This window comes from Heptranchias perlo, unplaced genomic scaffold (assembly GCF_035084215.1).
Source record: "Heptranchias perlo isolate sHepPer1 unplaced genomic scaffold, sHepPer1.hap1 HAP1_SCAFFOLD_65, whole genome shotgun sequence".
Classification (NCBI taxonomy): domain Eukaryota; kingdom Metazoa; phylum Chordata; class Chondrichthyes; order Hexanchiformes; family Hexanchidae; genus Heptranchias; species Heptranchias perlo.
In genome coordinates this window covers 465,957-487,276 of record NW_027139677.1, presented here as the reverse complement: position 1 = coordinate 487,276, position 21,320 = coordinate 465,957, and the positions used below count along the sequence as shown (strand labels likewise).

Sequence of the window (21,320 nt, the reverse complement as noted above, 5' to 3'; positions counted from 1 at the left end):
CCCTCATCCCCGGGATTAACCGAGTGAACCTTCTTTATACTGCCTCGAGAGCAAGTAGGTATTTTCTTAAGTATGGAGAACAAAACTGTATGCAGTATTCCAGGTGCGGTCTCACAAATATCTAAAGTAACTGCAGCAGTACCTCCCTGTTTTTATATTCTATCCCCCTAGCAATAAAAGCCAACATTCTGTTGGCTTTCTTGATCACCTGCTGCACCTGCATAATAACTTTTTGATTTTCTTGCAGTAGGAAACCCAGATTCCTTCGTACTGCACTACTTTCCAGTTTCTTGACATTAAGATAATAATTTGCTCTCTGATTTTTCCTGCCAAAGTGCATAACCTCACATTTTCCAATATTGTATTGCATCTGCCAAATCTCCGCCCACTCACCCAGCCTGTCGAGATCCGCTTGTAGGGTTTTTATGTCCTCCTCACTCTCCACTTTCCCTCCAATCTTTGTATCATCTGCAAACTTTGATATGTTACACTCTGTCCCCTCCTCCAAATAGTTAATATAGATTGTAAAGAGTTGGGGACCCTGCACCGACCCCTGCGGAACTCCATTGGCTACTGGTTGCCAGTCCGAGTCTGAACCATTTATCCCCACTCTCTGCTTCCTATTAGATAACCAATCCTCCACCCATGCCAGAATATTACCCCCAATACAGTGATTCTTAATCTTGAGCAATAATCTTTTATGTGGCACCTTGTCGAATGTCTTCTGGAAGTCTAAATACACTGGGTCCACTGGTTCCCCTTCATCCACCCTGTACGTTATGTCCTCAAAGAACTCAAGCAAATTTGTCAGACATGACTTCCACTTCGTAAAGCCATGCTGACTTTGTCCTATTAAATTATGTTTATCCAAATGTTCTGCTACTGTCTCCTTAATAATAGACTCCAAAATGTTACCCACCACAGATGTTTGGCTAACTGGTCTATAATTTCCAGCCTTCTGCCTACTACCCTTTTTAAATAAGGGTGTTACATTAGCAGTTTTCCAATCTGCCGAGTCCAGAGAATTTTGGAAAATTATTACCAAAGCATCCACAATCCCAACTGCCACTTCCCTCAAGACCCCAGGATGTAAGCCATCAGGTCCAGGGGATTTATCCGCCTTGAGTACCATTAATTTACTGAGTAACAATTCCTCAGTGATTTTAATCGATTTAGCTCCTCCCCCCCAGAGCCCCCTGTTTGTCCAGTGTTGGGATATTCTTAGTGTCCTCTACCGGAAAGACTGAAACAAAATATTTGTTCAGCATTTTTGCCATCTCCATGTTTCCCACCATTAATTTCCTGGTCTCATCTTCGAATGGACCAACGTTTGCCTTAGCCACCCTTTTTCTTTTTATATAACTGTAGAAACTCTTGCTATATGTTTTTATATTTTTGCCAATTTATTTTCATAATCTATCTTCCCTTTCTTAATCATTCCTTCAGTTACTTTTTGCTGTCTTTTGAAGACTTCCCAATCTTCTATCCTCCCACTAAGTTCGGCTAACTTATTTGTCCTTGGTTTTAGTCGGATACTGTCCTTAATTTCTTTACTTAGCCACGGATGGCTGTCATTTCTTTTACACCCTTCTTTCCTCAGTGGAATATATATTTTTTGAAAGTTGTAAAATAACTCCTTGAATGAACACCACTGCTCATGTACCGTCTTACCCTTTAATCTATTTCCCCAGTCCACTTTAATCAATTCCGCTCTCATACCATCATAGCTTTATTCAAGCTCAGTACGCTTGTTTTAGAACCAACCTTCTCACCCTCTAATTGGATATGGAATGTAACCATGTTATGGTCACTCATTCCAAGGGGACCCTTAACTAGGACATTATTAATTAATCCTGGCTCATTACACAGGACCAGGTCCAAGGTTGCTTGACCCCTTGTAGGATCAGTTACATACTGCTCAAGAAATCCATCCTTAATACACTCAATAAACTCTTCCTCAAGGCTGCCCTGCCCAATTTGATTTGTCCAGTTAATATGTTCGATAAAATCCCCCATAATTATAACCGTTCTCTTATCACATGCCCCGACTATTTCCTGATTAATACTTCTTCCAGCAGAATTGCAACTATTAAGAGGCCTATATACTACGCCCACTAGTGTTTTTTTCCCCCTTATTATTCCTTGTCTCTACCCAAACTGTTTCATTATCCTGTTCCTTTGTCCCAATATCATTTTTCTGTATTACAGTGATTCCTTTCTTTATTAACATAGCCACCCCACCTCCCCTTCCTTACTGCCTGTCCTTCCTGATTGTTAAATACCCTGGCATATTTAATTCCCAGTCGTTGTTACCCTGCAGCCATGTTTCTGTTATGGCCACAAGATCATCCCCATACGTAGTTATTTTTGCCGTTAACTCGTCCATTTTGTGACTAATGCGACGTGCTTTCAGATAAAGAACTTTCAAACATGATTTGTGACACTTAGTTCCTGCTCTTTACTTTTTTAACACTTTACCTTTTACTCCATACCTTCTGTCCCTTCCTGACACGCTTTCCTCTGTTTCCCTGCTCAGGTTCCCAACCACCTGCCACAGCTTTGATGCTGTGTTAATCGCCTTACGCCTTCTAGTTTTTATTTTATCTGTCGTGCCTAAAGTACACTTTCTTTCCGCTGCTCTCCGCTTTTCCCTCTCTCATGTTCTTGAACAACTGTTTGTAATATTTGTATTTAGATTTCCCCTGGGTCTTCCCCTCTCTTACTAATCTCCATTTTATTCCCTTCTGACTCCCCGCTCAGGTTCCCATTCCCCTGCCACTCTAGTTTAAACCTTCCCCAACAGCACGAGCAAACACCCCCGCGAGGATATTGGTCCCGGTCCTGCTCGGGTGTAACCCGTCACGCTTGTACATGTCCCACCTTCCCCAGAACCGGACCCAATGTCCCAGAAATCTAAATCCCTCCCTCCTACACCATCCCTGCAGCCACGCATTCATCCTGTCTATTCTCCAGTTCCTATACTCACTAGCACGTGGCACCGGTAGTAATCCTGAGATCACTACCTTTGAAGTCCTGCTTTTTAATTTATCTTCTAACTCCTTAAATTCGCCTTGCAGGATCTCATCCCTTTTTTTTACCGATGTCGTTGGTACCAATATGGACCACGACTACTGGATGTTCACCCTCCCCCTCCAGAATGCCCTGCAGCCGCTCCGTGACATCCTTGACCCTAGCACCAGGGAGACAACATACCATCCTGGAGTCACGTTTGCGGCCGCAGAAACGCCTATCTGTTACCCTTACAATTGAATCCCCTATCACAATAGCCCTGCCACTCGACTTCCTCCCCTCCTGTGCAGCAGAGCCACCCGTGGTGCCCCGAACCTGGCTCTTGCTGCCTTCCCCTGATAAGCCATCTCCCCCAACAGTATCTCAAGCAGAATATCTGTTTGAGAGGGAGATGGCCCCAGGGGACTCCTGCTCTACCTGCCTAGTCCTTTTACTCTGCCTGGCGGTCACCCATTTCGTTTCTGCCTGCGTCATCTTTACCTGCGGTGCGACCACCTCACTGAACGTGCTATCCACGATATTCTCATCATCGCGGATGCTCCACAGTGAATCCACCCGCAGCTCCAGCTCCGAAAGCTGCAATACCTCCCTGTTTTTATATTATATCCCCCTAGCAATAAAAGCCAACATTCCGTTGGCCTTCTTGATCACCTGCTGCACCTGCATATTAACTTTTTGATTTTCTTGCACTCGGGCCCCCAGATCCCTTTGTACTGCAGTACTTTCCAGTTTCTCGCCATTAAGATAATAACTTGCTCTCTGATGTTTCCTGCCGAAGTGCATAACCTCACATTTTCCAATATTGTATTGCATCTGCCAAATCTACGCCCACTCACCCAGCCTGTCTATATCCCCCTGTAGGTTTTTTATGTCCTCCTCACTCTCCACTTTCCCTCCCATCTTTGTACCATCTGCAAACTTTGATATGTTACACTCGGTCCCCTCCTCCAAATCGTCAATATAGATTGTAAAGAGTTGGGGAACCAGCACCGACCCCTGCGGAACACCACTTGCCACTGGTTGCCAGTCCGAGAATGAACCATTTATCCCAACTCTCTGCTTCCTGTTAGACATCCAATCCTCCACCCATGCCAGAAAATTACCCCCAATCCAATTCGTTAGACTTGCTCTTCGTTAAAGGCTTTCTCTGGGATTTTGACGGCAAGTTGCTGGCAACGGGGCAGCCAAATGGCGTTGCGCCCTCTAATGGACATCTGGGAGCTTTGTGCACATCGCAACCAACTGCGTATCTCCATGACCAATCAGATTGAAGAATCGTTAATGATGAGCAGAACAGAGTCTCGACCACGAAGTGTCAGTTGGAATAATGAATTCAACGTCAAATTAGGTGCAGTGAGTGAAGTAAAGAGAAGGATAGAAAAAGTATTTTAAAAATGTTTCAAAATACTTTTTAAATGTCCGACAATAATTAGAAGCTTAAGGAATCAGACTCCTTATTTGTAAAAGTTAATTTCCAGGGCCATAGAGTTTGATTGGCAGTAATTAAGACTTACCACGCTGTTAAAAAAGGAACTTGCACTGGAATGGACAAACCCTAACGTTTTGTGACGAGTTTAGTCCCAATCTATGAGGTAAGTATCGGAGTTTCACGCTGTTTATCTGTCCAGTCGATGGAATGCATCTCGCTAAAATTATAAATCGGCTGACCAAAATAAAACACATGCATGATAATGAATTTTAAAGGAAATTTGAAACAACACAGCAATCAATAATTGCGGTGCCCATCAATCACAGAGTTTGTAAAGATCGAACGGATACAAAACGCTGTCTGTATGCCATGTGTAACCGGGTGTACTGAATAGAACAGTGGAAGCAGTCAGAGACATCTCCTCTGATGATCTCACACATCGTGAAGTGTGAACGGTGGATTTGACCAGTCCCAGGGGCAGCCTCTCCTCGACATCTTCCAATCTGTAACCCCTATACTGCGGGGGACATTGGGAAACAGTTTCATCCGAGGCACAAAAACTGGCGGGAGGACAAAGTTTTAGTTAATTGTCTCAGGTCGTCATCTGATGCCTTTGCACCGAGCAACGCTCTCAACCCCGGTCTGCAGTGTTACCGGACTGAACTCCGATGCACAGCCTTGGTAAAAGCGGAGGGGGCATTAAATGCTACTGTCTCTGCACCAACACACACAGTGGATTAATCCTTCTCAATATCTAAAAGTATTGATTGCCTCAAATGTCCTGATTGTTATAAATTCCTAGTTCTTACGTTACTTTACCAGTATTACTGGGTCGTTGATTAAGATTAATAGCGGTCAGGTTCCCTGTGTTACCTTATTAACAACAAATAAAAACATTATGATTAATGTTGCCGGACAGCCTTCAAGTATTTCTAATGAATCGAGATCTCAGAAAAAGCAGATAAAACAAGGCAACAACTGTTAACATTCAAAAATGCTGAAACCTCGCCAGACTGCGAGCGAGACAGCGGCTCCTCTCCTTATTCCCTGGAGAGGGGATGAGACGGTCGGTGCAGCTGACATCAGTCCGAGAAATATTTTCATCAGACTTCCCGGAAAAAGTAAATTCTCCGGGAGTTCTAAACGACCGCATCTTTACCGAAAACTGGTGGATTTTCCTGTCAATTACACGGTTGAATATAATTACCGTCCTCGCAGAGTGATAATAAACTCGGTGATCAAATATTCGATTCCACTATTAAAGTTCACTTCATCACTGAGACGTTTCATAATTAAAGGGGGAATGTCCTTTCATTATAGGAGTCACTCGGCCAATGAACTTTAGAAACGCTCTGTCAAAGTTGGCATGAAATGGAATTGAAATCACATCTGTAATCGCGGACCTGTGGGTTTTTATTAGAACCATGTTTATGTTGCGGTAAGGAGAGGGAACCTCAGTCTAAACTGGAATAGGGGCTGAATGTGAATTCTAATGTCCCAAGGGGAGCTCTAGTTCGCAATTCTTTCATTTTTAACCAATCTTAGAATCAGTGTCCAGGGAGATTTCAGCAGCTTCTTTAGCTCTTCTCTGAATTTCCTCTGGGTAGCTGCATAAATACACGTGTTTGGACAGCAACTCAAATACTTCAGCATCGCTCCGGTTTCTGTGGCGATATATGCTGGGTTTGTGTGGTCCCCTCGGTAATAATTGGTGTTTGTCAGTCTGGTAGTTACAAAACTCACAGAAGTTGTCAGCCACAACAGTCTAAAACTGCCCGATATAGTGAACAGCAGAATGATGGATTTCCTTCGGTTCCCTATTTCTGGATCGTTCTGATTCTCACTGCTGTGATCCCGGAGTCTCCTGCGGGTTCTATTCGCCATTGCAATCCGTCTGATGGTCAAAGAATTAAACAAGGCAATTAAAGTAAAAGGAAGCCAAATGAGCGAGGTGCCGTGAAACCAGCCGTACGGTACTGCTAGAGGTGAGGAGAGAAAAGCCTCACTTGACCGGCAGCCCCAATGCACTTTGTTAATTATTCGTTCAGGTGAATATACAAACACAATGGGGATGTCCTTTAAAACAAGAAGGACAGAGACCGTTGTTGACACCGTGGCCGCAGTTCTCTCGGTGCAATACTTGGTTTTAAACTTCTGGCAGTAGAGAGCGACAAAACGGTCAAATGTGAAAGAGACGGTGAACCAAACAGACAAATCGAGGGTGACAGTGGCCATGTACAGAATGAATCTACACACGGGAGTGTGTGAGAGGAATGACAGTGGAAAGTGATAACTGAAAATATAATACAATGTTATATTAATGATCATGACCAGTCGATCCGCTGTTGCCATGGCCACCATGTAGAGAGAGATACACCTGCAAAGGCCACAGTTTCCTCGTGAGAGAATCACAATTGTTACCAAGTTCGCTGTAAGAAAGAGAGAGGAGAGAAATAATATCCCAGTGTCTGATTGCAAATATATTGCCAGATACCTGTTGAAAGCATTTTACTCCAATCAGTGTGATTATGAACACGGAGCAGTTGAGAGCAGGATTAATATTTGAGTCACTACCTGAGAAACCTAACCACACATTACAATGAGCTGCTGCAGCGCTCACTCTGCACGGGGTGACGAAACGGTCCGTAAATCCGCTAAAACGCGAGTGTTGGAGCTTCAAAGAATATTGGAACATCTGTGAAATGATCAGATTAAGGGGAATACAGAAATTGCAGACCCGCGGTTCACGAGTTGGTTCTGGTAACTACTGACTGTGTAATGCTGACATCTGGGAAATACGTTTCCTTATCCAACATGCGGTAAGAACAGTGATATAATTAACAGCGATTAACAACTAACAGGTTAAAATACCTCACCTGGGACACCGACAGCTGCGAGAATCGGGTAGTAAATCTCTTTTATCAGCAGTATAGTTATTTGCCAAATTTTCTGTGAGAATGGATGAATTCAGTCGGAGCTGAATGTCTCTGACTAGCGCCTGGCTGAGACGGGAGAAGGGATCACTATATTTATACCCATATCAATTCACCAGGGAGTCAATCAGGTTACATCATAATTAACATTAGTTACATTCATTTAACAAATAGACTCAGGTAAGATGTTTTTTGGTCTGAGACATCGAATTCAGTGAAATAGTTGGAATTATTTTTGGACAGTTTAGGAAATCACACAATTAAAACATTCTTTACAAATGGAAAGTGGAATCTATCAGTACTGGTCTTGACCCTATTCCTACAGGACTGGTGGAGGCAGCTAATCTTGAATTAATCGCTCTGACGCTTCGTTTGACTTACTCCTAGTGCCCCAACTCCACCAGCAACAGGTACGGAAACTACTCCTGCAATATTGGTGATGACCCCAGTCCTGCAGCATTAGACCTGACCGTACTGCTCCGGTACTTGTGGTACCCCTACACTAACAATAAAGGTGACCGTGCTTCTCCGGTAATAGTGGTGCCCCTACACTTACATTAGATGTGACCGTGCTCCTCCTGTACTAGTGGTAACCCTTACACTAGAGATATCCGTGCTCCTCAGTTACTCATGGCATACCACACTTAAACTAGAGATATCCACATTCCTCAGTAACTCATGGTATACCACACTTACACTAGAGATAACCGTGCTCCTCCGGTACTCATGGCATACCAAACATATACTAGAGGTAACTGCAGTCCTCAGGTACTCATGGTACACCACACATACACTAGAGATAACCGCGCTCCTCAGATACTCATGGTATACCACACTTACACTCGAGATAACAGCGCTCCTCAGGTACTCATAGTATACCACACATACACTAGAGATAAACGTGCTCCTCCGATAATCATGGTATATACCACACATACACGAGAGATAACTGCACTCCTCGGGTACTCATGGTATACCACACTTACACTGGAGATAACTGTTCTCCTCCGATACTCATGGTATACCACATATACACTAGAGATAACGGTGCTCCTCCGTTACTGAGGCACCCGACAATTGCACTAGATTCATTTTAGTGGCATAGTATGATAGTAGGTACAGCACGGGGGATGCCATTCGGCCATTGTTCCTGTAACAACTCTTCGAAAGAACTCTCTAATTAGTCTCATTCCCCTTATCTTTCCCCATAGCCCTGCCAAGTTTTCCCTTCAAGTATTTATCTAATTCCCTTTTGAAAGTTACGATTTAATGTGCGTCCACCACCCTTATAATTTTTGCATCATCTGCAAACTTCTTGATCAAGCCCCCCACATTCATGTCCAAATCACTAATATACACCCCAAAAAGCAAGGGACCTAGTACTGAGCCATGCCGTACCCCATTGGAAACATCCTTCCAGTCGCAAAAACACCACTCAACCATTACCCTTTGCTTCCTGCCAAGAAGCCTATTTTGGATCCAACTAGCCGTTTTTCCTTGGATCCGGAGGGCTTTTACTTTTTTGACCAGTCTGTCATGTGAAACCTTTTCAAAAGCCTTGCTAAAATTCATGTAGGCGAAACAAACACCTTGTTCTAGATTCCCCGACCAGAGGAAAAAGTTTCTCTCTATCTACGCTGTCAACTCATTTGATCACCATAAACACCTCAATTCGATCCCCCCTTAATCTTTTATCTTCAAGGGAATCCAAGCTTGGTGTATTGTAACCTGCACTCATAATTTAATCCTTTAAGCCCCGGTATCATTCTGCTGAATCTGTGCTGTACCCCATCCAAACACCAATATATCTTTCCAGAGGTGCGGTGCCTAGAACTGAATGTAGTTACTCCAGATGGGGTCGAACCAGAGCTCTATACAACTGTAACATAACTTACACCACTTTGTATTCCAGCCCTCTTGAGACAAAGGCCTCCATTCCATTGGCCGTTTTAATTATATTTACCTGTATCTGTCCACTAGCTTTTAGTGATTTCCGTACTTCGGCCCCTAAAAATCTCAGGTCACCCACAGTTCCTTGCTTCTCACCATGTTGAAAATGCCCTGACCTTTCTTTCTTGGGAACAAAGTGGATGGCCTCACAATTTCCTACATTGAACTCCAAACAGCAACCATTGCAACCACGGCCCTTTGCAACTGTCTGCTCCCATCTACACACTTTACTGCGCCACCTAACTTATTATCTACTTCAAACATGGATATACATTCGCTATTCCTTCATCGAATTAATTTATAAATTAGTGAAAAGCTAAGGCCCCAGTACTGATCCCGGGGGGACCCAACTAGTCAGATCCTGCCAATTTGAGTACATAACCATTATCCCTACTCTCTATCTCCTTTCATCTAACCAATTCCGATCCAGCCAATAAGTTGCCTCCAATTCCACGCGCTCTTATTTTTGTTAACAGTCTGTTATGTTATGCCTTGCCAAATGCCTTCTGCAAGTCCAGATAACTAACATTCATATTCACTCCCTTTTGTACCACATTTGTTACCTCCTCAAAAATTCAACTAGGTTTGTTAGACATGACTTACCTTTTACATGTCCACGTTGGCTCTCTCTGATCCGCTCATACTTGTCTAAGTGCTCAGTCACTCTGACCCTAATGACAGATTCTAGTAACTGCTCCACAACTGACGTTAGACTAATAGGCCCGTAATTACGTAATTTATCTCTCCTACTCTATTAAATAATGGAGTGGCATTGGCAGTTTTCCAATCCATGCGGACAATTCTAGAATGGAGACAGTTTTGGAGTTCCAAGTCTAACGCACCAATGATTTCCTCACCTACTTCTTTTAATACCCTGGGGTGGAAAACATCGGGTCCTGGTGATATGTCTATCTTTAATAAGATTAGCTTCTCCGTTTAGCAAATGGGAAGGCAAATGGTATATTAGCCTTTATTGCCAGGTGTTTGGAGTAAAAGACTAAGGTGGTCCTGCTGCAATTATAGAGGGCTCTGGTGTGACCACACCTGGAGTAGTGCGTAGAGTTTAGGTCTCCTAATCTATGGAAGGATATACTTTACTTACATGTGGTGCAACGAAGGTTCACTAGATTCATTCCAGAAATGAGAGCGTTGCCCTGTGAAGAGAGATTAAGTGGAATGGGCCTATACTCTCTGGCGTTCGGAAGAATCAAAGGTAATCTCATTGAAACGTATACATTTCTTAGATGGCTTGACAGGGTAGATGGTGATAGGCCGTTTCCCCTGACTGGACTGTCCAGAACTAAAGGTCATAGACTCAAAATAAGGGGTTGGCCATTAGGAACGAGATAAGGAAAAATGTCTTGACTCAGAATGTTGTGAATCTTTGGAATTCTCTACCCAGAGGGCTGTGGATTCTCAGTTGTTGAATATATTCAATTCCGAGATCGATAGATTTTTGGACGCTAAAGGAATCAAGCGACATGGTGATAGGGTGGGAAAGTGGAGTTGAGGTGAAAGGTCAGCCACGATCTTAGTGAATAGTGGAGCAGGCTCGTAGGCGTATAGCCTCTTCCTGTTTCTCATGGACTTACCTATGAAGTATAGAGTAACTTTAGCATGTGGGAGTTTGTGGAGAGCAGCGAGATCCCGAGCAACCAAATTTGCAATAAGTGTCTCTCGAGGATTTTCGGCTTAGATTCGTTGAGCTTGGCTAAATTAATAAGAATGAGGTGCTGCTGAAAGCGTTTGAGGAGTTAGGGACTAAACAAATAAGAATGAGGTTCTGCTGAGAGTCTATGAGGAGTTAGGGTCTAAATTAATATGAATGACGTTGTGCTGAGAGCGTTTGAGGAGTTAGGGAGTAAATTAATAAGAATGAGTTTCTGCTGAGAGAGTTTGAGGAGTTAGGGACTAAATTAATAAGAATGAGATTCTGCTGAATGTGTTTGAGGAGTTAGGGACTAAATTAATAAGAATGAGGTTCTGCTGACCGTGTTTGAGGAGTTAGGGTCTAAATTAATAAGAATGAGATTCTGCTGAGAGATTTTGAGGAGTTAGGGATTAAATGAATAAAAATTACGTTCTGCTGAGAGTGTTTGAGGAGCTAAGGACCAAATTAGTAAGAATTGGGTTTTGCTGAGAGCGTTTGTGGAGTTAGGGAAAAAAATAATAAGAATGAGTTTCTGCCGAGTGTGTTTGAGGAGTTGGGACCCAATTAATAAGAATGAGGTTCCGGTGAGGGTATTTGAGGAGTTAGGGTCTAAATTAAAAAGAATGAGGTTCTCCTAAGATTGTTTGAGGAGTTATAGTCCAAATTAATAAGAATAAGGTTCTGCCGATAGCCTTTGAGGTGTTCCGGACAAAATTAATAAGACTGAGGTTCTGCTGAGAGTGTTTGAGGTGTTAAGGACTAAATTAATAAGAATTAGTTTCTGCTGAGAGATTTCGAGGAGTTAGGATTTAAATTAATAAGAATGAGGTTCTGCTGAGAGTGTTTGAGGAGTTAGGGTTTAAATTAATAAGAATGAGGTTCTGCCGAGAGTGCTTGAGAAGTTCGGGACTAAACTAATAAGAATGAGGATCTGCTAAAATTGTTTGAGAAGTTAGTGTCTAAATTAATAAGAATGAGGTTCTGCCGAAAGTGTTTGAGGAGTTAGGGACTAAATTAATAATAATGAGGTTCTGCTGAGATTGTTTGACGGGTTCTGGTCTAAATTAATAAGATTGAGGTTCTGCTCAGAGTGTTTGATGAGTTAGGGTCTTCATTTGTAAGAATGAGGTTCTGCAGAGAATTCAGAACAATATAGACGAATTAATGGCACAAATAGAGATGAATGGACTTGATCTTGTCGCCATTACAGAGATTTGGTTGCAAAGTGACCAAAGCTAGGAACTAAATATTCCAGGGTACCTGACTTTTCGAAAAGATAGACAAAATTAAAAGGAGAGGGGGCGCTCTGATAATAAAGGATGACATAAGGACAGTGATGGGAACGGATCTTGGCCCGGAAGATCAGCAAGTAGAATCAGTATCAAGAGAGGTAAGAAATAACAAGGGCTATAAAACAATGGTTGGAGTAATTTATAGGCCCCTTGACAGTACCTATACCGTTGGACAGAGTATTTATCAAGAAATAATAGGAGCTTGTAATAAAGGTAATGTAACGATCATGAGGGACTTAAGTCTTCATACAGACTGGACAAATCTAATTGGCAACGGTAGTTTGGAGGTTGAGTTCCTGGAAAACATTCGAGAGAGTTTCCAAAACAAAACGTTGCGGAACCAACCAGGGAACAGGCTAATTTCGATCTTGTATTGAGTAATGAGTCGGGTTTAATTAGTAATCTCAGAGTAAAGGATCCTCTGGGGAAGACTGATCATAATATGATAGATTTTCACATTGAGTTCGAGAGTGACGTACTTTAGTCGAATCCAGATTCTTAAACTTAGTAAAGTCAATTACTTAGGTAAGAGGGCCAAGTTGGCTGAGATAATTGGGAAATTAGATTAAAAGGTGTGACGGTAGATAAGCAATGGCAAACATTTAATGAAATATTTCAAAGTTGTCAACGAACCTACATTCCATTGAGAAATTAAAACTCCACGGGAAAAGCGATGCATCCGTGGCGAACTAAAAAAAAAAAAAGGATAGTATGAGATTAAAAGAAAAGGCCGATAATGTTGCCAAGAAGAGTAGTAACTCTGAGGACGTGGAGAGTTTCAGAAATCAGCAATGGGTGACCAAAAATGATTAAAATGTAGAAAATAGAATATGAGAGTAAACTAGATCGAAATATAAAAACAGATTGTAAGAGCTTCTTCAAGAAAGTAAACAGGAAGCGAGCAGCGAAAGTAAACGTGAGTCCCTTAGAGACTGAGACATCAGAAATTATAATGGGGAATAAGGAAATGACAGAGAGATTAAACAAATATTTTACATCTAACTTCACAGCAGAAGGCACAAAGAATAGACCAGTAAAATTTGGGAATCAATGGTCTAATGAGAATGAGGAACTAAAGGTAATTAATATTAGCAAAGAAAAAGTACGAGTCAAACGAATGGGATGAAAACCGGCAAATCCTCTGAACCTGATGACCATCATTCGAGTGTTCTAAAAGAGTTGGCTGCAGAGATAGTGGATGCATTCGTTGTGATCTTCCAAAATTCCTTAGATTCTACAGATTTGGTACCTTCCAATGGATTGGAAGGTAGCAAAAGTAACACCTTTCTTCAAGAAAGGAGGGAAAGAGAAAACAGGGAATAACAGGTCAGTTAGCCTGACTTCAGTCGTCGGAAAAATGCTGGAATCAATTACAGAGGAAATGGGGACAGGGCATTTAGAACATCATCATATGATTAGGCAGAGTCAACATGATTTTATGAAAGGGAGATCGTGATTGACAATTCTACTAGAGTTTTTTGAGGATGTAACTAGTAGGGTAGATAAAAGGGAATTGGTGGATGTAGTATGCTTGAATTTTCGAAAGACATTAGAGGAGGTGCCTCACAACGGGTTGTTACGCAGGGTAATGGCTCATGGGGTTGGGGGTAATATATTATCATGGATAGAGGATTGATTAAAGGACAGGAAGCAGAGAGGGGAAAGCGTAGAGCAGCGGAAAGAAAGTGTACTTTAGGCACGACAGATAAAATAAAAACTAGAAGGCGGAAGGCGATTAACCCAGCATCAAAGCTGTGGCAGGGGGTTGGGAACCTCAGCAGGGTGACAGAGGAAAGCGTGTCAGGAAGGTACAGAAGGTATGGAGTAAAAGGTAAAGTGTTAAAAAAGGAAAAAGCAGGAACTAAGTGTCACAAAACATATTTGAAACTTCTTTATCTGAATGCACGGAGCATTCGTAACAAAATGGACGAGTTAACGGCACAAATAACTACGTATGGGTATGATCTTGTGGCCATTACAGAAACATGGCTGCAGGGTGACAACGACTGGGAATTAAATATGCCAGGTTATTTAACAATCAGCGAGGACAGGCAGTAAGGAAGGGGAGGTGGGGTGGCTATGTTAATAAAGAAATGAATCACTGTAATACAGAGAAATGATATTGGGACAAAGGATCAGGATAATGATACAGTTAGGGTAGAGATAAGGAATAATAAGGGGAAAAAACATTAGTGGGCGTAGTATATAGGCCTCCTAATAGTTGCAACTCTGCTGGAAGAAGTATTAATCAGGAAATAGTCGGGGCATGTAATAAGGGAACAGTTATAATTATGGGGGATTTTATCGATCATATTAACTGGACAAATCAAATTCGGCAGAGCAGCCTCGAGGAAGAGTTTATTGAGTGTATTAAGGATGGATTTCTTGAGCAGTATGTAACTGATCCTACAAGGGGGCAAGCAACCTTGGGCCTGGTCCTGTGTAATGAGCCAGGATTAATTAATAATGTCCTAGTTAAGGATCCCCTTGGAATGAGTGACCATAACATGGTTACATTCCATATCCAATTAGAGGGTGAGAAGGTTGGTTCTCAAACAAGCGTACTGAGCTTGAATAAAGGAGACTATGATGGTATGAGTGCGGAATTGATTAAAGTGGACTGGGAAAATTGATTAAAGGGTAAGACGGTACATGAGCAGTGGTGTTCATTTAAGGAGTTATTTGACAACTTTCAATAAATATATGCTCCACTGAGGAGTAATGGGTGCAAAAGAAATGACAGCCATCCTTGGCTAAATAAAGAAATTAAGGATAGTATCTGACTAAAAACAAGGACATATAAGGTAGCCAAACTTAGTGGGAGGATAGAAGATTGGGAAGTCTTCAAAAGACAGCAACAAGTAACTAAAGGATTGATTAAGAGAGGGAAGATAGATGATGAAAATAAATTAGCAAAAAATATAAAAACAGATAGCAAGAGTTTATATGGTCATATAAAAAGAAAAAGGGTGGATAAGGCAAACGTAGGTCCCTTAGAGGATGAGACTAGGAAATTAATGGTGGGAAACATGGAAATGTCAAAAATGCTGAACAAATATTATTTTTCAGTCTTTACGGTGGAGGACACTAAGAATATCCCAACACTGGACAAACAGGAGGCTCCAGAGGGGGAGGAGATAAATACGATTAAAATCACTAAGGAATTGGTACTCAGTAAAATAATGGGACTCAAGGCGGATAAATCCCCTGGACGTGAGGGCTTACATCCTCGGGTCTTGAGGGAAGTGGCAGTAGGCATTGTGGATGCTTTGGTAATAATTTTCCAAAATTCTCTGGACTCAGCAAAGGTCCCGGCAGATTGGAAAACTGCTAATGTAACACCCTTATTTAAAAAGGGTAGTAGGCAGATGGCTGGAAATTATAGACCAGTTAGCCTAACATCTGTGGTGGGTAATATTTTGGAGTCTATTATTAAGGAGAGAGTAACGGAACATTTGCATAAACATGATTTAATAGGACAAAGTCAGCATGGCTTTATGAAGGGGAAGTCATGTCTGACAAATTTGCTTGAGTTCTTTGAGGACATAACGTACAGGGTGGATAAAGGGGAACCAGTGGAAGGAGTGTATTTCGACTTCCAGAAGGCATTCGACAAGTTGCCACATCAAAGATTATTGCTCAAGATTAAGAATCACTGGATTGGGGGTAATATTCTGACATGGGTGGAGGATTGGTTATTTAACAGGAAGCAGAGAGTTGGGATAAATGGTTCATTCTCGGACTGGCAACCAGGAGCCAGTGGTGTTCCGCAGGGGTCGGTGCTGCGTCCCCAACTCTTGACAATCTAAATTAACGATTTGGAGGAGGGGACCGAGTGTAACATATCAAAGTTTGCAGATGATACAAAGATGGGAGGGAAAGTGGAGAGTGAGGAGGACATAAAAACCTACAAGGGGATATGAACATGCTGGGTGAGTGGGCGGAGATTTGGCAGATGCAATGCAATATTGGAAAATGTGAGGTTATGCACTTTGGCTGGAACAATCAGAGAGCAAGTTATTATCTTAATGGTGAGAAACTGGAAAGTACTGCAGTTCAAAGGGATGTGGGGGTTCTCGTGCAAGAAAATCAAAAAGTTAGTATGCAGGTTCAGCAGGTGATCAAGAAGGCCAACGGAATGTTGGCGTTTATTGCTTGGGGATAAAATATAAAAACAGGGATGTATTGTTGCAGTTATATAAGGTATTGGTGAGACCGCATCTGGAATACTGCATACAGTTTTGGTGTCCATACTTAAGAAAAGACATACTTGCTCTCGAGGCAGTACAAAGAAGGTTCACTCGGCTAATCCAGGGGATAAGGGGGTGGACATATGAGGAGAGGTTGAGTAGATTGGGACTCTACTCATTGGAGTTCAGAAGAATGAGAGGCGATCTTATTGAAACATATAAGATTGTGAAGGGGCTTGATCGGGTGAATGCCGTAAGGATGTTCCCATGGATGGGTGAAACTAGAACTAGGGGGCATAATCTTAGAATAAGGGGCTGCTCTTTCAAAACTGAGATGAGGAGAAACTTCTTCACTCAGAGGGTAGTAGGTCTGTGGAATTTGCTGCCCCAGGAAGCTGTGGAAGCTGCATCATTAAATGAATTTAAAACAGAAATAGACATTTTCCTAGAAGTAAAGGGAATTGGATATGAAGCTGAGTTCGGATCGGTCAAGGCCCTGCGGGTGGCGGAGCGGGCCCAGGGGCTGAGTGGCCGGATCCTGTTCCTACTTCTTGTGTTCTTCAGATTTGAGGTTTAGGATCAGAGCAGCCATGATCTCATTGAATGGCGGAGCAGGCTCGAGGGGCCGATTGGCCTACTCCTGCTCCTATTCCTTATGTTCTTTTGTTCTTTATAAAAGGTTGGTTCAACCACAACTTTCTATTGTGTCCAATTCTGTGCACCACGTTGCAGGAAAGTTATGAAGACTTTGGAGATGGTGCAGAAAAGATTTACTGGAATGGTTCCAGAAATGAGAAACTTCAGTTGCGTGGATAGACTGAAGAAGCTGGATTTGTTCTCCTTCTAGAAGAGAATGTTGAGAGGAGATTCGATAGAGCTGTTCAAAATCATGAAGGGTCCAGACAGAGTAGATAGAGAGAAACTCTTCCCAATGACGGCAGGTTCAAGAACCAGAGGGCACAGATTTAAGGAGATTGGCAAAAGAACCAAAGACGATATGAGGAAAAACGTTTTTACACAGTTGGTGGTTAGGATCTGGAATGCACTATCCGAGGCGGTGGTGAAGGCAGATTCAATCACTGCCTTCAAAGCGGAACTGGATTAGTACTTGAAAGAAAAAATAATTGCAGGGCTACAGGGAATGGGCGACGGAATGGGACTCGCTGGATTGCTCTTGCAGAGTCTGCACGGACTAATGGGCCGAATGGCCTCCTTCTTGGCTGTAACCATTCTACGATTCATAATTTTGAAATTACGTGCAAAGTATTTACAGATACATTAATGTGCAACAATCACCCACAGAATCCACCAGTGCACATATACACTATTAGTTTACAAATGAACAATTTGAATTATTTAAAAACAATTTTAATAGGATATCAGATCTAACACATCACAGAGTGGCGAAAATAACATTTTATGTTGCACCGATAAAGGTGAGGAAATATAATTATTGAGTAAATTATGGACAGTATTTAGAATCATGTTCGGAATCAAGAGCTCCCAGCCCACGAATACCATTGGCTACATGGAGTGCAGCATTCTCTCTACATTCCCCGGACACCGTGAGCCAACTTGTACATTGGATTGGCATCGAGCGCTTTCAGGTCTGGTACAGCACTAGTTAGATACTGCTGGAGCTCCCTCTACATAATGATTACAGCTTGTCTTCATTTTATTCCCAGAACAGAACGACACAGGTTAGATGCAATGCAGAACGACTTGTATATTGCCCCTGACAGTTAACCTGGGAACCACGATTAAAACTTATGTATTGAAATTTCAACGAGTTTCACAGAACTTCACCAAATGCAAATATTTTTTTGAATTTGTCTATCAAAATAATGAACGGTTTTGACAGAGTAAATAAGGAGAAATTGTTCCCAGTGACAGAAGGGTCGGTAATTAAAGGGCATGGATTTAGGGCGATTGGCAACAGAGCCAGAGGAGGCAATCGGAAACATATTTTAATGCAGTGAGTTTTAATAATGTGGAATGCACTGCCTTGGGTAGAAGCAGTTTCAATAGTAACTTTCAAAAGGAATTGGATAAATTCTCGGGTGGAAAAAAATACAGGACTATGGGGAGAGGGCAGGGGAATGGAACTAATTGGATAGCTCTTTCAAAGAGTCAGCACCGGCACGTTGGGCTGAATGGCTTTTTCCTTTGTTGTACCTACTGTGATACTATGATCTAAGTATCGGGTTTATTGTGAAGTGTGTCGTGTGTTAAACTGCTCGCTCAACGATTCTATCAAGTGAATGGCTGGGCCGTTCAGTAAAGGATGGGTCTAGATTGGACCCGTGGTCTGAACTAACTGGTGTGTTCCCAGAGAGATGAGCTTATCAGCAGCAGACTTTAGATAAGCAGTTGGTAAATCGCCCAGCGTTCTCTCTCCATGTGTCTGTCCGGTGACCAGTGCTGAAAGTGCGACATTGTGGAACTCCGTGAGGAGAAGCTTGAGCCTCAATATAATTGCATAACGCTTTATCCTCATGGGTTATCCGGTCATGAAGGTTTTATTCAAATTCAGATTGGGGCTACGGACCATCAAGGTTGGATTGCGGTGGGAAGTGGGAATCGGATCGGTTTTAACTGCATTTCCAGAATTTCCCATTAATTATCGGAAACGTGGGCGGGGTCTTCAATGAGGGTGGAGGGAACTGAACAAACGTTGATTCCGAGCTTTAGATCTGGAGTTATCCGTTGCGATCGATCCTCTTTGCGAACGACTGTTATTAATCAGCAAACCCTATTACCCTTTATTATGGAAGTTCAGGGCAAGTTACAGCGAGCTGCAGGAATTTACTAACATTTTACACCGAGATGGAAACCAGCGCTGCCAGAATCCACAATCCGCCTAATGCTGAAATTGTAGCCCCCGCACTCCGCACCACCACTAGCTTCCCACCTTCGCCCTTTTCCACCTTTACATTCGTTCCCTGCAACCCGTCCCCAGTGAGTTGAATATTAGTGCCATGTTCCATGGAAGATATCTTTCCGACTCGAAACACCTCGTAAGGTGGAATCAGGATCATGAATTCTATAGGTAGAATCGAACAGCAATAGATTGGGACACCGTAATTTGTGGTTATCTCGAACATCGTGTTCGTTTTTTGGGTCTTGTCAATGACGCCAAGCGCATCCTGTACATTTCGCCATGAAACAGCAAAGGATCCAAGTCGGACCGTTGCGTCTTCCACACCCCAAACCTGTTTGCGAATCACTCCGTAAGTGTGAAATGGTTTATTGCCCAAATCGACTCTTAGTTTTTGGAGGGCAGTGGATAGAAGATAATGAAAACTTTTGAAGTTGAAATTCTCCGCGTAGATTGAGTCGGTAGCTCCGTACCGCCTAACGGCTTCATTGAACATTTTGTCGAACACCTTTCCCTCACCGGACATCCGAGTATAGATATAAACCGCTACCATATGCTCTCTTTTCAGTCCACTCGGCACCTTGCATGTCATGCTATGATCACAAAACCTCCAAAGTGCATCAAACGTTGGATTATTCTTCCTCTCTTCCTGGATGTCGTTAATTGCGACTTCATCTGATTCCGGACTCTGGGTGAATATGTAAGCTGCAGAATTTGGTGCCATGTCCAGATGGATGACATTTTTCTCGTTCTTTTCGCTGACGCTGAGAGCAAGCATGTCCTGGTCTGTAAAACAAAGCAGGAATCTGACCAATCTACATTTAGAATATGACCCAAACTGCGGGACACCGTCCAAGTTGCAAAGAGGAAGGAAGAACGTGAGATAAATTGGAAGGAAACGCCAAGCTTTGGTCGTATAAACCTTTAAATATTTTTTTTATTCGTTCACGGGATGTGGGCATCGCTGGCGAGGCCAGCTTTTATTGCCCATCCCTAATTTGCGAGAAGCAAAGGTGATGGTGGTCAGAGGGGAAATTTCCGTATTTTCTGCCTGGGCGGAGAGCAGACAGGAAATCGAGGCAGTGAGAATAAGGCGCTGGTAATGGAACATTCCCGATTTTCCTTCCATTAACTTAAAGGGAAGGTAAATCAGCTGGGCTCTGTTCCGTGCCTGGATTCGCCCGCCAGATTCTCGATCCGTTTTCCGATTATGAGGAGTTTAGAAGAATGAGAGGTGATCTTATTAAAACATATAACATCCTGAGTGGACCATAAGGGGTAGATCCCTGCCAGGATGTTTCCCCTATTGGAAGACACTAGAACTCGGGGCCACAGTTTTAAATAAGTGGTCGCCCATTTAAGAGGAACACGAGGAGATTTTTTTTTCTCTCAGAGGGTCGTGAGTGTGTGGAACTCCCTTCCCCAGAGAGCGGTGGAGGCAGGATCATTGAATATTTTTAAGGCTGAGTTAGATAGATTCCTGATTAACAAGGGAGTCAAAGGTTATCGTAGGTAGACGGGAAAGTAGGGTTGAGGTCACAATCAGATCATCCAAGACTTTATCAGATGGCAGAGCAGACTCGAGGGGCCGAATAGCCTGCTCTTAATTCGTATGTTTTATTTTAAAGCCCTGGCGGTGAAGGCAGAAATCTGTTCCCAGGTGTTCCACAGATGTGAGGTCCAAGAAAAGAATCAGTTACATCAGTGCGGCGAATTTTCCTTCCAATAGAATGAGGATTGTTAGTTTCAATATCTCAACGTTTGAAAAAAAAATAACAGCATCAAGAGCATTGGATACAAATATCGAGATTTTTAATCTGCTTGAACGACGAATGCAGATACTTACAATTAGAACATAGGACAATAAGCAGAGTGAGAACGATAAAGCGCATTGTTTCTGCCTTCCGTTCCCCGTCAGTCCAGGTGAACTCACTCCTGTCCCTCTGATCAGTTTCTCTTCAGGATCT

The 21,320-nt window shown here is 42.6% G+C and overlaps 2 protein-coding genes across 2 annotated transcripts; both read right to left on the bottom strand.

Annotated features, from left to right (window-relative positions):
* Positions 1 to 5,968: 5,968 nt before the first annotated feature.
* On the bottom strand, positions 5,969 to 8,964 carry LOC137318098 (probable G-protein coupled receptor 139). The gene is made up of 3 exons (XM_067981073.1): positions 8,839 to 8,964; positions 7,336 to 7,408; positions 5,969 to 6,888 (listed from the first exon to the last, which is right to left on the bottom strand). The coding sequence occupies exons 1-3, from the start codon at positions 8,962 to 8,964 to the stop codon at positions 5,969 to 5,971; spliced, it is 1,119 nt and encodes a 372-aa protein (XP_067837174.1).
* A 10,327-nt stretch (positions 8,965 to 19,291) lies between these two features.
* LOC137318097 (erythroblast NAD(P)(+)--arginine ADP-ribosyltransferase-like) lies at positions 19,292 to 20,131 on the bottom strand. Its single transcript, XM_067981072.1, has one exon. It carries the CDS (start codon positions 20,129 to 20,131, stop codon positions 19,292 to 19,294), a length of 840 nt encoding a protein of 279 aa, XP_067837173.1.
* Positions 20,132 to 21,320: the final 1,189 nt, after the last annotated feature.